This window comes from Puntigrus tetrazona, chromosome 24 (assembly GCF_018831695.1).
Source record: "Puntigrus tetrazona isolate hp1 chromosome 24, ASM1883169v1, whole genome shotgun sequence".
NCBI classification, from domain to species: domain Eukaryota; kingdom Metazoa; phylum Chordata; class Actinopteri; order Cypriniformes; family Cyprinidae; genus Puntigrus; species Puntigrus tetrazona.
This window is the reverse complement of record NC_056722.1, coordinates 10,720,233-10,737,351: the sequence shown is the minus strand read 5'-3', so window position 1 is coordinate 10,737,351 and position 17,119 is coordinate 10,720,233. Positions and strand designations below refer to the sequence as shown.

Sequence of the window (17,119 nt, the reverse complement as noted above, 5' to 3'; positions counted from 1 at the left end):
TTTCAGTGTAGTAACAATGAAAAGGGACCGAAGTTTTTCGGTAACACTGTATTTTAGAGTCTCCTAACGAGTTGCTTATTAGCATGCTATATACTATTACTAGATATTACTAGAATATTAGCCATTTATTAGTATTTATTAGAATGCCTTCTTCTACATGACTTTATACTACATGCCTAATCCTGCTTAATGCCTAAACATAATGAAACATAATAGTCTCACCAGCTATTAATAACCAGCAAATTAGGGAAACTTATTGAGGGAAAAGTTGTAGTTAATAGCGAATAAGCATCCCCTATTCTAAAGTGTTACAAGTTTTCCAGCTTCAAGAAAATAAAAGACACAAAAGCACAAAAGTGATCCATACAATTTAGTTTACTATTTTTTTTTTATTTGATATTATATATATTGCGTGAGAAACAAACCGAAATCTACATTCCCACCCATTCAAAATCTTGCATTTAGGAATGTTTAAGGTGACTTAATCATCGCCAGACATAACAAGACAAAACCAAAACAGCATTATATCTGCCGCCCGCACGTCAACAACATCCACGTCATTTCGTTTGTAGATGTTTCGACGCATTTAAAGCACAGTGATGATCATTTTGCTCATTACAATTTAGTCCGTGTTCCTGCATTGCAGCTATATGGAGGCATCAGCAGACCCTCATCACTCTCACACAGGAACATTAACTCAGCTCTCACAGTCATTCATCTCCTCTGGCTTTGATTCATAACATAACAAAGCGCAGTTCACCGCCTAGCAAGCGGGCGGAGTAATTTAGCTGGAAATTATGGCACAATGTCTCTGCTCTCGTATTGATTGATGCTCTGCCCATTTTTCACACCATCATTTTAGCTCGTTATCGTTCATGTCAGTCCAGCAAAGGTAAACAGATCTGTCGGAAAGTAATGAACTGAAAGGTGATGAGAAACCTCTGCCTCTCTGCTTCAGTAATGAGTTTTACAATTTTAAATACTGTTCTTATTTCCACATTTGCCTTTTTGTATTAAATGTTTGTTGCGTCGTTTTTACAATCACTGTGGTGCTTTTTGACTTCACACCATTTTACTTCGCCGTTACTTTCATGTTTTTTTTTATTTAACTGGTAGTATTAAAAAATAAGACATAAATAGATTAAAATCATATATGAAAAAGATAAATGCATTTACAGCATTTATTCATCTTTTTAAACTTTTCTTTTTAAGTATAATATACCAATGCATTACATTCAGCATTTCATGGCCACCGATTAATTACAGTTATTCACATCCAAAAGTTTTTGTGAACATAAACATATGTGTGTATATTTATTATGTATTTATTAAGACATAGATTTAGAAAATATTTACATGTATACATTTATATTCATATAATTTATTTTTATATAAATATATTTAATATGTAAACATAAAATCTTTCTTACATACATATGTGTGTGTATATATATATATATATATATATATATATATATATATATATATATATATATATATATATATTTATATATATATAATTTATTTCTATATGCATAATAAATATACTCAGTACACACTGTATGCTTTGGTTTAGTTGCATTGTGTTTCCTTTCTCCTTCCTAATTTGTTTCCATGGTTTTTGATTAATTAGTTCCACACCTGATTCTGTTCTCCCTGATTAAACTTCTAGTATTTAAAGCCTGTATTCTTCTTAGTTCCTTTGTCTGCTATTACATTTGATTTATGTTTGGTTATACCCATTTCATCCTTCGTATCATTACAAGAACTCTTTGTTTTGTATTTTCTTGTTGTGAGCTTTGTCAAACAACCATTTCGTTACACACACACTCACACATATACATTTACACAAAAACGTTTATTCTGGACGCAATTAATCACAGTCAAATTGTTGCCCGGCACTAATATTAGTATAAGGAAGTGTTTGTTCGACCCTGAGTTTGATTCCTTTCTTGCGCATCTTTCCTGATCCCATTTTGCTTCCTGTCCTCTCAACACTGTTCTGTCAAATTAAAGACAGAAAAAAAAAAGGAATGTAAACCTTAGTTATTAGCATTATAAACTAACAATGAAGAATATTACCTTTTTCAAAATCATCATCAGCTATCTGTCCATTAGTGATCATATTTTTGTAAAAAAAAACTCTATTATAATCAGTAACACACTTTAAACATTTCAAACGAGTCTCTTGTTTATATTTAGTTTTCACTGTTAGTTATGATGAAAGTGTTTGTGAGATCTTTGCTACGATACAACCGCTTTTCTTGATTTGTTAATCTTGATGGCTGTTATAGTAAAAATGAAGTTTTTGTCAGATTTAATGCTAATTGCATATGCCAAGATGTTAGCCAATCATAGTAGCAGGTGTTTATTTTGAAGTCTTAAAGCAGGCCTACACATTAAAAAAAGTGTGTTCTTTGGGTAAAACTATCTGCTAAATAATCAGAGGGCTATTCTTATATGTTTTAGACCATTTATATCTAAATTATTACCATTTTTGACTACTGAAATGCTAAGGTTATTAGTGCACGTCAGAAAACGTAAAAGAAAATTAAATTAAATCATTACCCTTTGAAGACATATGAACTATCTTCAACTACTAATAACATTTAAAATAATTATTTATCACAATGCACGTATTGTGTGTGTGTATATAGTTACTTACTATGCTGTAGCTCCATGTAATAACATCTATAATTCATTTCAATAGCTATTTGTAGAACTAAAATCTTAAACCTAACCTTACCATCAAAGCTTTACTCAAACCTTAACCCTTCAATAGCAGCAAAAGTATTTTTTTTTTTTTAAAAAAAGTTAAATAAAGGCACCTAGTATAATAGTGGGCACACAAATACCATGGAAAACCTCTATCTGCTTATAAAATAGCCAGTCATGTGACAGCGATGCAGTGTGGAAAAACTACAGTCTTTCTATTAATAAACAAAGCTTTCCAAGCTGCAAACTGTGTTATATCTACACAGGGGTTTAGTCATCGAATACAGACTGTGTCAAGAGGACAAACACTTAAGGATGGCACTTCAAATTTGAAAAACACCTGCGGCACCATTCTGGAAAAGGAGTCTCAGCCAGCTAAAACAGAGGGGGGAAAAAAGAGTAACACAACAAGATCCTCTATAATAACTAAATATATTAGTCCTTACAGCGTGCATGCACATATAAAATGTATTTAAATACATAAAAAAAATTGTAATTTCAATGTCAATTTTTTGGGGTATTGATTTATATATGATATATTTTTGGCAAAAATATCTTTTTCTTTCTCGTAATTTTTTTTACAATCTGTGTGAAGAGAAACCGTAGGAAATGTGGGATATAACACGGTTTGTCACCATTTTAATATGATTACGCAGCTCCCCGTGACTCACCTGCAGTGAAATCATAAATGTATGTAAAGACTTTGGCCCTGCCACTGTCAATTAGAGAAAGGAAAGAGCCCTGCTCTGGCCATCATTGGCTGATTATTTGATCTTCGTTAAAGTGTCAGAAGCACTTAGCTGGGCAGATCCACAGAAAGCAGGGCCCATAGTTCCTATTTAGAACATTAGCTATTACTTGATTTCCAAGGACAGGCCAGAAATTGAATTTTTAATACCGAGTTGGCACAGAATATGTTTTCCCTTTTATTTTTTTTTTCCCCCGAAGAACTTTTCACAACTCATCAATCAAAGTCAGAACGTCACAGCTGATGCAGCTCATACTGAATTAATCTATAAATGAATCAATGATACAGGTAATTTATTTACACAGGCAAAGCCTTTCTCTCCCTCGGGCTTCTCCGTCCATCGACCACTTGCTTCCATCACAGAAATCTAGTGTTTTCAGAAGTTCTCTGGTAGTAAAACTCTGACATAGTAAAACAAATAGAACACTTGAATTTCCTCATTGCCTTCAAGAAAACGTATTATGTAGAAAATTATGAAGAAATAGCATCACTTTCAATTCAGGAAATAAAAGCTAATGATGTCCCTCTGATAGAGTTCATCCAAGAATTGTAAATATTGTACTATTTATGTTGTTCCAAACCCATGCGTTCAACTTCAGAGTGCAAATTAAGGTATATTTACTATTGTCTCCTAATCATCCATCCATTAACCATCCATAGAAAATTATCAAAGGTAGCTCAAACATACAAGCTTGTCATATTCCAGTGCATCAAGCAAGTCTGAGCTTCCACTGACCACATTTGATGTTTGTTATGTGTGTGTGTGTGTTCATCGAATGTATGAATAAAAGCCTAAATTAAATCAGTTTAAATTGATAATGTTTTTGAAGAAGTCTTGGGTTAAACTGAACAAAAACGATAGGAAATATAAAAAATATCATCATTTGTGTTCTGAAGAATAATGTGGTTTCGGAGCGACACAAGGGTGAGTAAATGATGACAGAATTTTCATTTTTTGTGTGCACTAACCCTTTAGGATCTGCCTTGAATCATCTTTGCCATCATGAATCAAGCCGAGCCATCTTGCAGTAAGCGGCTGTCATCCAGTGTTCCTCATCCCACTGTTCTGTCCTCTATCTCCCTTTGGCTGTAATAGACTCTCTCATTTTGATTCTGTCTGCCTGCCCCCATTATGATTGTACTAAAGCAGCTATATAATTGCATAATTAGTGGAGCCCATTGATCTGCCTCTCTAGCTAGGAGTCTAAATCAAACAGATACATCATCGACGTTACTCAGCACTCGCAACAAGAAATTAAACTGAGCTAATGCCTACTGTGGCCTAAACCATCTGGTTCCATTTTAATGGCCCACCCCTGTGTCCTTAGCCTAAGCAGCCACCCGGAGCCGGACGTACGCTGAGTGTGTACACGCTGAATGCCATTAAGCAAACAAGAGTATGAATGGTAGAGTAAATGTCTTTCAACTTTGATGGGAGTCATCGACTTCGCATGATAATTTGTCAAAGTTAGCAGCAATCTCAAGCAAACCAGCACCCCCCCAGTGTCAAAACTCTCAGTGCTGTCAGAGTTCATTGAGCAAAAAGAGCCGCCCTGTGCTGAGGATACGAACGGAATTCTAATGGCGCTGTAGGTAATATCATTTTCATTACAGTTGTTTTCTAATCTCCGATTTTTAGCATATTTATCAACATGAATAAACCCACCAAATACCTGACTGGAGAGCAGAAAGATTTATTTTATCTGTAGATAAGAGAAAGCAGTATTTCCGTGGGTACACTATTGACGCAAATACTGATCCAGAAGGTGCGACTGCACATATTCTTCACATAGCAGTGCTATATTCCAGTGCATTGGGGTCACCAAAAAATATATATTTCTGAGTAGCGTTGATTACATTTTATTTGGTGTTCAAGAAAAGATTGGCCAATTTACTCAGTATTTGTTTGTGTGTTATGAATGTTTTTATGCTTCTGTGAGTTATATTCTTCCAATTCCAAATTGTTGTTATTTCTTTATTAGTACTTATAAAGCATATATTAATGTCTTATTCTGCATGAGCAAATGTTAGATCTTTTAATCCACCCATACTCATATGCAGCAAATTATGAGTTTATTGAGCCAAAAGTCAGAGATCATGATCAGTTAATAGTGAGAACTGATCCCCAAACTAAAGTGTGACCAAATTGTTAAGTGACCTATTTCAGAGTCAAACAGTGAATGAACACTGGAGTGTTTTGTTAGCGGCTCCATTGACAGAAATACACAACATAAATGTAATATTACAAATTTCTACACAAAATGGTACTAGTGGAACTGGAACGCACACAAAAAAAGCTGTAGATGGTCTGAAACAATACTGATAATTATCTGCTTAACTTCTTTAACCATAAAACATAACATGATACAATGCATTCATGTAGCTCAAACAGTGGGGAATATCGCAACTCTAAGGCTATGGGTTCAATTCCTAGGGAATGCATGAACTGATCAAAAGTCGCTTTAGAAAAAAAAGCATCTGCCAAATGCTCAAATGTAAATGGAATGCAAATACGTAATTAAAAATCAATACAGAAAATTTCTATATGTTGGAAAATGTCTACCCAGTTGGGTTCTGTTTAACTAAAACACAGACAATGAATGTACGTTTACAGTACTGTATTACAATAGTGTGCCAATTATGTTATTTCAAAACTTGTGTTTGTTAAACAATATCTGAAACGTTGCAATGTTTGGTTAAATCTTGTCAATTCAGATGGTAAATTTTGTTGACTCATTTTAAAATAATGATTAATGTCAAAGAGTCAAAAGCAACAGAAAAACAGCACGTAAACGTTAACACTAGAGTCACGTATACGGATGCCCCCTGTGTGGGCAGGGTGAAAGAAAAAACGAAAAACAGACAGCAAAGAGATGATGTGAGATGCAGGCTTATATTCATATGTGTGATGCGGCTGCCAGCATGTATTTTCATAATAACTCTCTTGTTCTCTTTGCGTGTTGTCTGTGGGAGGTGACCCCTGCTCTCATCCAACTCTTAATTAGATTAACCCTCACACCTTCTGTTTCAGGAATATCACATCCAGTTGATGCTTGTACATCAATAAACATGATTTTTTTATGCTTCTGTGCAACGATTACGGTTTCGAAAGACGAACTAGGCTGCTGTAAAAGATCGATTCAGTAGGCACCTGCCTAATATTTGAACAGCTTTACGAGACTGCACGAGTGATTGACTTGTAAAACATGGAGTTTCACTGTATTGGCTGGATAAGAATTATGGGGGTTGTTAATTGTATCGGTACACAGAGGTGGAAAAAGAAGCCCTGATCAAATACCCATGAGGTTTATGTATCCATTGAATCACGCTTGAGTGACTCGAAGACTGAAGGGAAATGTGAATGTGTGTGTGTGTGTGTGTGTGTGTGACTTGGGACTGATTATCTGAGAGGTGATGTGTGTAATCATATTCAGTGCATCCAGTAATAATCTCTGAACATTGTTGCTTTTTGGTACAGTATAAAAGTACTAGCCAGTTATCCTGCAACCACAAAAATGCAGCATAAAATGCTTTTATTATAATAATTGCTGTCAAACGATTAATAGCGATTGCTCACATTCAGAATGTACATTTGTATACTGTAGTAAACACACATACAGTATATATATTTAAGTTTATGCATTAGTAAATTCATATTTATTGTTATATATGCATATAATATATACATAAAAAATAAATTTGATATAAATCAACAAAAGAGCAACAATATGTAAGTGCTATGACTGGTAGTGGTGTTTTTTTAAATAATGAAGGGTAGAATAAAAAAATAAGAAAAAAAACAAGTGGAAAGAATAGAAATAGAATAGAGAGAGTTTGTGTTAGAGGGTCAAATTTTATGCTTGTGCGTGATGGGCCACATTTACATGTCTTTGTGGATGCCTTGTGTTACAGTGTGTGTGTTTTCAGTTTTATGATGGACAGACGTGGCTGTATAATAAAGCATCATGTTCTTTAATGTGGCTGCTTGGGGCAGGCTTTCCTGTGGCTAGCCGGCTCGCGCTCTGGGTTCTGACAGCAGGTGGTGAAAAATGAGCCGCACGGTCGACCTTGATCAGCATTGCTGATAACTATAAATCACAGCCAAAACAGCCACTCAAGGCAGGCAGGAGGCATTGGTGGTTCTGTTATATCACACCCTGTCTACTTTAGAGAAGGAAGGGAAATGTGGCAGGCCTTCCCTAAGGATACACAGGATATGTGGTTCGATTCAAGAGGCTCAGGATGTGATTTACGCTGATTCTGCATGGGTTAATGCCTTAGCGACGACAGATGTTGGAGTCAGTTTTGGTTTATTTCAATCACTTCATTGCTGGTTATTCACTTGAACGTGTGACGAACGTCAATCAAAGAAAGCCAAAAAACGTACATTATTCGTTAACATTTGTTTTGTTTCCAGACAACAATAAAAATTAAATAATGCTTATAAATAATAGTAATAGAAATAATAGTATTAACTTATTAATTTAAAAATATATATATTATTTTTTTTTCATTTCAGTAGGCACCTAAAACCATAAAAATTTAAATGTAACTGTTAAATAAAATGTAAAACTTTATTTCTGCATCCGACTGTCTGTTGTCCATCTTTTTTTTTTTCCTATGCAAAGAGCACCAGTGATGCTGATGATAGTGGGGAAGCACAGCATCTGGATAGGACTCAAAAGATGTGCTTAAAGCTTGTTTTCCATCAGTCTTTGCTCCAGTGAAACAGATATCTAAAATCAATGGAACATGGGCCCATGCATCCACTGGCTCTACATGTATATATTTATGTATCAAAAAAACAGCGGCCCAGAAGTGTTTGATGTATTTTTACTGTTAAAATATTTATTTAAAGAGTAATAATTCATATTTATATAATATTTTACAAGCAAATACGTTTGCAGCCTTTTTTAAGAATACATTTTTATTATATAACACAATGAGCTTCGACCTTTTTTGTCTTGTAGTCTTTATTTGTCATATTTAAATGCTTCACAAGGTGGAATTATGTCTTAAAGACAACTAGTCAACTTTTAGCATTTTTGACAAAAGACACTTTCTCACTAGTTGCCAGTTCAAACTGTTAAAAGTGACAAGAAATGATATAACTGACTCATCGACAAGAAGTCATAGTATTTTACTAACTGAAACTAAAAGCATATAGCTACTACTATTGTGCTACCACGTAAAAAAAAAAAAAAAAAAGCAATGACAATGCCATAAGCTGAAATTCAGTGACATCAATCTCAATTCTGTATCACTAGGATTGCTGGATCACCTTTAAATTGAAAGCATTTGAAATAATTTATAATTGCATTTCTTTCATGTCTGTCCTGAGCCGGAGGGCAGCTGAGCTTTACGGTGGATTTACAGCACGGCACATTTTCATTCGCTCACTTTGTTTCTCCGGCCCTAGCAGACGACTCCAGCAGCAAATTACCTTTACAAGAAGAAGAAATCAATTTAATCAGGTGCAATTAAGCAGTAGCCGGAGTCAAAAGAAAAAGAGGCACATGATGTAATCGTCAGATTTCTTTCCCGCTCAGCGTGAAGTGTCTTTTAGCTCCGCGCGGTTGGTGAGAGTACTAAGTGTGTGCTGACGCTCGCATGCATTCTGTATGCCAGAACTGATTTGAGAGAAGAAATCTCCTAGCGAGGTGTTTTCAGGAAAAAATGCTGGGTACTGCAAAGTCAGCGCAATTTTGACAAGCAGTCATTTTTCCACAAAGGTGCTATCAGTTGAATGTTGAACACGGGTCCAACTTTGTTCATTTCAGCGGTCTGAGAATGGTTTGCGGGTATTTTAGAGCGTAACTCGTGGTCCAGAAAAATCCATGCCGGACCAGTGAAGTGGAAAATACAAAAAAAAAAGGGTCGTTGGTGATTACGGTGTATATTTACACCCTCGTGCCATCAAACTGGTGTATAAATCCAGTATCACATGAGGGAAAATATAGTCCAGTAACACTTTATAAAAGACCATTTCCTCACTGATTAGCATACATGTATATAGGGTATTGGTTGTTTTTAGTGCTTCTAAAATATATGTTGATGCCTTATTCTGCATTTCCATATTTTAGATCCCTATCTGTGTTTTATATATGTTTGTAAAAGTTACGGACTGCAGCTTTTTGGGGTTAAAATGATCTAAAATCAATGTTTGAGAAAGTGCATAACTAGCCAGTGTTTCCTTATAATAATTCTCTATTGTTGGATTAAGTGACCATTCATAGAGCAATCTATTGTAATACTTTTTTCCTCACTCAGAACAAAGGGTTGCAGACTTGTTACTTACTTGTTCAGATGACAATATACGGTGAAAACTCTTATTAGGGTCATATATTGGGAGACATAGACTAGAATCTGTGATTACTTAATACAGGATTTAGTGCGGTGACTGACAGCCACACATTCAGTACAGCCCACGCAAGAAATATAAATCCAAAAGGATTCGCCCTTTTTTCAAACACAGATGACAAGAAACAGGCTAAACTTACGGACTGCAGCTTTGAAGAAAACGGTATTTAAAAAACGATGATTTGACATGTTGTGTGATTCTTTGGGAGTTCGCCGCTGGCTGAGTTGGGCCTTTTTTGATGGATGTTGTTGTTGTTCATTGCAATTATTCAATAAATAATATCAAATAAATAATAGTAGTATTTAATTATAGTACTCTGTATTGGGAAACAGTGTGTGTTGATGATGGTGATTTGCAGAAAAGCAATAAGAGGCAGTTATTTATGAGCTAGTAAAGTTATTTATATTGAAAGAGACTGAAGCATGGTTGTAAACAAAGACGGTGTTTTTATTTTCACCTGGTAAGACAGCTGACAAATACACTTAAGCAGTTCTGTCACTGGAAATCACATTTAACAGACGAAAGTAGGGCCTATGACAAGCTTTTGGACGTTCAAATGAATGTTTTATTGTGAATATGAGTTTGAGCTGAAGAATGATGCCCTCGCTCAGCCCTTTATGTCCCATAATACAGTGATCTTTTTATACAGTATTACAATAAGCTTTCAGTGAAGCAACTCAAAGTTACTTCATTACTAGTAACGTCGTGCATTAAAAATCTGCCTAGCTGTTGATTATCTACTTATAGCATGAACTGTCTGAATACTCAGTAATCAGTGGATAATGCTATAATTCATTCAAATAACGTGATCTTACCACACTATTTTGTCTCTGTGTTTGATCCGAAACAGGAAGGAAGCTAGTGCTAATGAGCCGTAAATGATTAATATAAAACATTACACACGTTCGGCCAAATATTGCACTGCGGAAATCATTAGTGGCTTTAATTTGTTAATGCTGGCAAATGACCAGAATGCACGGCTAGCTTTGCATTCGATGATTTTTAATGCACTTGCGCTTTACATACAGACAATTGGGTCACAAAATGCGAAAGTTTTGTTTTATCCTTTCATCCTTTGTTTTTATCACTTTCTGATTTATTATTTTGAACCGTCTGAGTAGATCGCATATGTACTTAGAGGTTATAATCGTTTATACGCCTCCATTATTGATAGAAGCGGCAGCTTTCAATAGCACCGCTGCTATTTGCTCAGAGAGAGCGAGCAAAGGAAAACAATTAGCCATGATTCAGAACAGTTCATAGTGAGATTGTGTAAGGCTAAGAAGGAAATCAGCAGTCCGAAGCTGCTTTAGTGTGTTTCTGTAGAATCTCACTATAGTGTCTGAATGCCCTTGCGCACTACATCTTAAAACAGTTCTCTTCTCGGCTCTGTAAACACTTCCAGTTACTTACCACAAGTCTCACTTTACAATTAAAATGACATCTGAATAAATACATAAAAAAGTGACCAACAATTTTATTGAAGTTGACATATATACTAAACTCAAACACCTATGTGCACCAATGATCTAAAGAGAGAGAATTTTATTACATTTTTATTGGTATGTACAGTAAAAATAAATGATAACTTACTGTAAACGGTATTTTGTGTGTTCTATGTAGATAAATAAATGCATGGCATTTCACTTGTTGTGATTAACTGTAATTAAAATGTATTCTGGTGGAAAACACAAAAATATGCTATTAAAAATAGCACTAAAGAATATACTTGAGTGAAAACTGAATGTGTAATAATATTCTAAAACACTCAGTTGCAATTAAATGACAATGTATCGGATTACATTAATATGTAATGCCCTCATATTCATTTTAGAAGGCTTTTTATTGACTTAAGTAGGATGTACATATTGTACATCTTCATACATACTTTAATATTTACTATTGTTTTTAGAAAAAGAAAAGTGTATTGCTAAATGATTATTTAACTTATTTATATTAAAGCTATATTTAAATATAATTGTATTTACACATTCGTAATGATAAAGTTGTGATTTAATGATATAAAAATATATCTAATTTAAATAACAGTCAACATTATGATCACGTACATTAAGTATGTCTTAGGAGACATCAAAATAAATACTTCTATAAAGTTAAACATTTATCTAAAGTGTTAATGTAAAACTGTTAAATTGGTCAAACGGTTGTCCGCTACGTTCTTTAAGTACACTTAACCTTTACATTTTCTTGATATTATACTATCTGCAATAAAAGTTAAGATTTTAAGTACACTGCAAATGTACAATCAATACATTAAAGCTCACTTCTTTTACAAGGCTGTCCAATTTGTTAATTAGTTGATCAATCCAGGCGTTTATTTATGTGGGCTTCCAGATGCGTCTGGCCAAAAAGAGTGCCTGCTTTATTTTGTACTTGCAGAACGATAAATTCACAAATAAATGTGGTTGTCACTCCTAGAACTTTATAGCGTGTACATGGCCAACATGCATCAGGCACAGAGACAGAAATAAAGACCCGCTGTCAGATGGAGATACGTGGAAGAGTCAGATCAGAGAAAGAAGCTTGTCCTGGAACAAATTGAGACAGAAAGGACTGATAAGAAAAGAGCGGAGTAAAGAAGGATGAAAGGAATCACGCTTAGGGGTGTGTAAAAGAGGACAAGAGGGGAAACGAAAGATAGGGAGAAAGTCGAGGTGAGTGAGTCGTGCCCCGAAGAACAAAGAAGGAGAGAGAAGGTGAGCGCTGTGTTTGAGCGAGTGACCCCAGGCTCCACAGCGAGAAGTGTTGTGTGCCAGATCCTCCATCAAAACACTGAGAGAGCACAGGAGACTCAGAGATCACGCTTTTTACTGACAGGAATGAGGTGAAGAAAGTTCTTTGTAGCAAAAAGCAGAGGAAACAGAGAGCATATGAAATGACGCGAAAAACGCCCACCTAGGCTGCTCCAAACAAAATAATGCTGCCTTATAATAAGCTACTTTGCGTTTTAACCCAAAATTTAGGGCAGCGTCGCTTGTATGCTTTTGTGTTTAAGGCAAAATCTGAAAAAACATCAGTTAAAAGTTTCATCTGAGATGACAGAGGGAGTCGAGGGAAATATAGTTTCAACTAAATTTGCATTTCCCAAAGGAACGCATCGGCGTTAGCAAGGTGGTAAAATAATATCGTTGAAGGTTTAGGTGAGATTAGGCTAAAAGAAGTCGACTGTTGCAGCCAGGCCTTAAAATGAACACTCGACAAGTGCTAAATGCAAGTGTTTTATCAACTTTGGTCAATATATAGAACTGTGTTACTTGCCGGTTGCTTGGTAACATAAACAAAATAAAAGATATGTAAAATAGTGTTATATAAATGTATTATTATTATTATTATTATTAAATAACAATTCTCTAGTAGTAAAGATATATATGATCATCTACAATAATAATTGCAATTAAATGTGTTTTCCCAGGGTTTTTTTTTTATTTTTTTATTTTGCACATACGGTTTAATGTCCAATAATGATAACAATAATAAATAAATAAATGCAATTAAAATAAAATTTTATTCAATTTCAAAAAAATACTTAAGCCATTAAATAGTGTTTTTTTTTTTTTTTTTTTTTTTTTTGTGAAGTCGGTGACCATTGTCATGTGTGACAAAGTGTTTTATAGCCTTGCCGCAGGCTACAGCATTATACAATTTTTTGTGTGCAATTATCAATAATAATTCAATGTGCAAACAAACGCAAGAAAAAACACTGATCAATTCAGTACTCAAGTTACAGTGTTAATGCGTAATTACAGTGTTATTGCAAAGTTGGACGTTTGACAGCATAGTGCATGATGGGCACATGCTTTTATGTTCTAGCTTCAGAATATGATACTATCCCGTCAAACACGTTTAATATTTTAAGCCACTTTTACAACATATACCATACTGCAGTCTGTACAGAGCACACTGAGCAAGTCCACCCGCCCAAGGCTGGCTTGTTTGACAGAGTTTCATGATCTGTTCATGATCTTCAGTTGTTTAGTGTATGATGCAAAGAAGGTCTGAATTCTGTTCAGACATTCCAGTATTTAGATTAAGGAAGGTAAAAACTCTAGCAATACAGCACATTTTGTAATATCTGTGTTTTATGTGTATTCATGCTTAGAGTATTGAATTTCTTTTTGGCGCCATTATGCTAATGGTGCAAAATAATTGCACCCGACGAGCTCAGAATACACAACTCTGAAAATAAATGACTGATATGATGACCACAGCAAATGAAGAGCTTACGGGGCGCGATGGATATATGTATAGGCTTAAACCATATGCCGTATCGGGATTTTTTTTTTTCCCATAAGAAGTCTAAACGCCCCGGATATCAAGGGAAATTCGTGATAAGAAACTCCTCCAGCGGCTGCGGCGTAATAAGAAGCGTGGGTATGTTTCCATCCTAAAGGGATGACATAGCATGTCTTGTCTCAGGCGTTTGTAAGCTCTTTTGGTTGCTGTGGTCTACTAAAAGAGTCAAAGGCATCAGAGCTAAAGTGGAAAGGACAAAGAAACAGGTCTTTAAGAAGTTTTATTTGTCTACATCTTCCATTACTTTCTCTGAAATAATGGCTGGGAAAGTCTTACATCGCTTCTTTTGTTGCCCTTCGACTAAAAGTTACAACCTGTAAATGTCTTAACACCCTGAAATCCCTTTAAGTATTTTTTTCTTAAAAAGTGAATCACACTTTTGTGAAATGATATAGTTATATAAATGTAAGAATGTACTACATTATATAAAGCATACATTCAGCAAAACGAATGTACTGAATACTTAACTGCAAGTTAATTGCATGATTACATGAAAATATGAAAGTTTGAAAATGAAAAGTTTAATTATTGAATCAATTACTTACATTTTTGTGATTTTGTGCCCCACTTTAGGCAACTTAGGCACACCATTATATATCATTTCATAATTACTTCTGCTAAAAATACTGCTGAAGGTGCTGACAAGCGTTTATAAGTTAAAATGTGTTGTAATCCCATTTGCCTTTAAACTTTAAATATCCACATTAACTAATAACTGCTCGAAAGTAATCGAGACCGAACCACCTGACGAGACGACAAACCGATAAAAAACACGGATCAAAGGAAGCAAATGAGAAGATCACGTGTGGAGCAGCATCACATGACAAAACGTGAGGCGGTTCAAACGGAGGACAGTTAAAAGTCTTGGATGAGCTCAGAGGAGTCCTGGGGAATGAGTGATGTGCGGAGAAGTGTCTTTAAAGCACACCTGTCTGAACGTGTGATGGATAGAGTGTGAGAGATGAATGAGAGCAGAGGGGAAGAGGACGCTTGATGAGGTTCTGATCTGAAACGTACGGCCCAACATCAGGTCAGAGGAAGAACGAGAAAGGAGGAATTTGTCAAGTCGACAAATGATTGTTCTGGCATCTTATCAGCTCGGCAGTCAATTTCAGGCATGGAAATACTAGTGAAGGGCACCTTTCTTCCAAAAATCACCATAAAACGAACACATTTAACATTCAGAGCATTACAACAACCATTAAAAGGAAAAAACACACTCTTTATGCCATCGTTATTCATCACGCAGTGCATTAAACAACTAAAGATTATTTACTTCATAGTAATTCCATTTTTTGTATCCACAGCATAAAATATTAATCGTGTTCCGTACGACCTCGGCGAACTGACCCGTTAGAACTTCGGTGCTTTCAGCGCCTTCCAATTTAGCTTTAACGTGATTGTGATGGTAATTGTGTCACCTCTTATCATCGATTAGTTATGCAAGCAAGATAAAAAAAACAAAAAAAAAAAAGGCCTTTGCGTACCGTTCCCCTAATCCGCAATTAAAAGCGACGATGGGGCTGTTTGCGTTCTTCTCACCGAGGGCTGTGTGCTGCATTCCAGACCTCTCAAAGAGCTTTTTACTGATGTCCTTGTCAAAGTCATCGTCACATGTGGAAAACCAAAAATGAAAAGTTTTATCATTCCTTTTCAACTGTCAGCCCCTGGTACAGCTCTCTAGTTTTGAGGGGCACGTTCATGACTGGATTATTGACGCTGAGCGAGTGAGAGACAGTACTGACTAATTTCTCCTTGACTTTTTATCTCACTAACTCTGATCCTCTGATCCTCTCTCTGTAGGTAATGAGCTCCTCTATCGTACCCGTGAAGGTGATGTGGTCCGCTTTAACATGGAGACCAATGAGAGTACAATCCTGGTCACAAATAGGAAATTCGTAAGTGTTTCAATCCAACTCTTTCTTGTGAAACCCTTTCAACAAAAAGTTCGGCCCAAAATGAAAATTTCACTCCAACTCTTTCTTGTGAAACCCTTTAAACAAATCGTTCGCCCCAAAATGAACAATTTATCTGTTAAAGTGATTCCAAAAAGCATTAAGCCACAATTTAAATATTTTTCTCTTCACTAGCTTCACTTCCTTCATAGTTTTTTTTTGTCATTTACTTTAGTCATCTAGTGTTTCAATGATTTTAAGTGGATGTATGAAGCCAGTTCTCCTCAAGTTCACACAGGTGTCCTTGAGAATCGCGGGTGTTGAGTATATCATTAATTAAAACTTTATTTTGTTGAATTTTCTAAAAATTCATTATTTATCACTTGTTTAAGTATTTTTTTCTTTTCAAAATGTAACCCTTGAATAACTTTTATCAAAACCGAGGCTACAAGTGGGGAAATTATATTAAGCACCATAATATCATGCATTTAACGTTTAAGGTGCGAGCAATTATTCTTCATTAGAGGCATTTTACACATACGGAAATGAATAGTAAGCTTTCAAAATGTATTTATAGTGATATACCATTCTTGTGAAAAGAAGAGCACTTAATCATAATGAATGTGCGCTTATTAAAGTGTGCTTAAAATCTGAAAAGTATATGTATAAAAAAGAACACTTGCAGATAATGTGATATTAATAAAATGTACTGTGCTCTTAAGACGCATAAGTACCCTTTTACCCTTTATTTTTTTGTACGTCAAATTACGTGTTCACTTTAAAGTGCATTCAAAATCATTATGATTTAATGAATCATATGCCTTCTTTAAACTATACATTTGCCAGTAGCACATCTACTGTACGATTGCATATACAAGTGCATCCAAAAACAAAACTAAATGGTCCAATCAAAAGCAATGGATGCAATCAACTCCCGCCTTACATTATTTCCTAATGAATTTGTCACATTACGAAAGATAAATGCATTGTAAATGTCTCACTGTGCCTTCAGCGCGTGCAAGCAGTCATGCGTCAGCGTGCGCTACGGTATTAATTACTCCACCGTCATACGGCACATCACATAAC

The 17,119-nt window shown here is 35.2% G+C and overlaps 1 protein-coding gene across 4 annotated transcripts in view; it reads left to right on the top strand.

Moving 5' to 3' along the window:
• dpp6a (dipeptidyl-peptidase 6a) overlaps window positions 1-17,119 on the top strand; it is a 343,738-nt gene that overhangs the window by 272,897 nt on the left and 53,722 nt on the right. For all 4 annotated transcript variants that reach the window (XM_043226511.1, XM_043226513.1, XM_043226512.1 and 1 more), the window contains one exon: window positions 15,942-16,036. In XM_043226511.1, coding sequence (XP_043082446.1) covers window positions 15,942-16,036 — 95 coding nt within the window. The remainder of the gene's footprint in view (window positions 1-15,941; window positions 16,037-17,119) is intronic.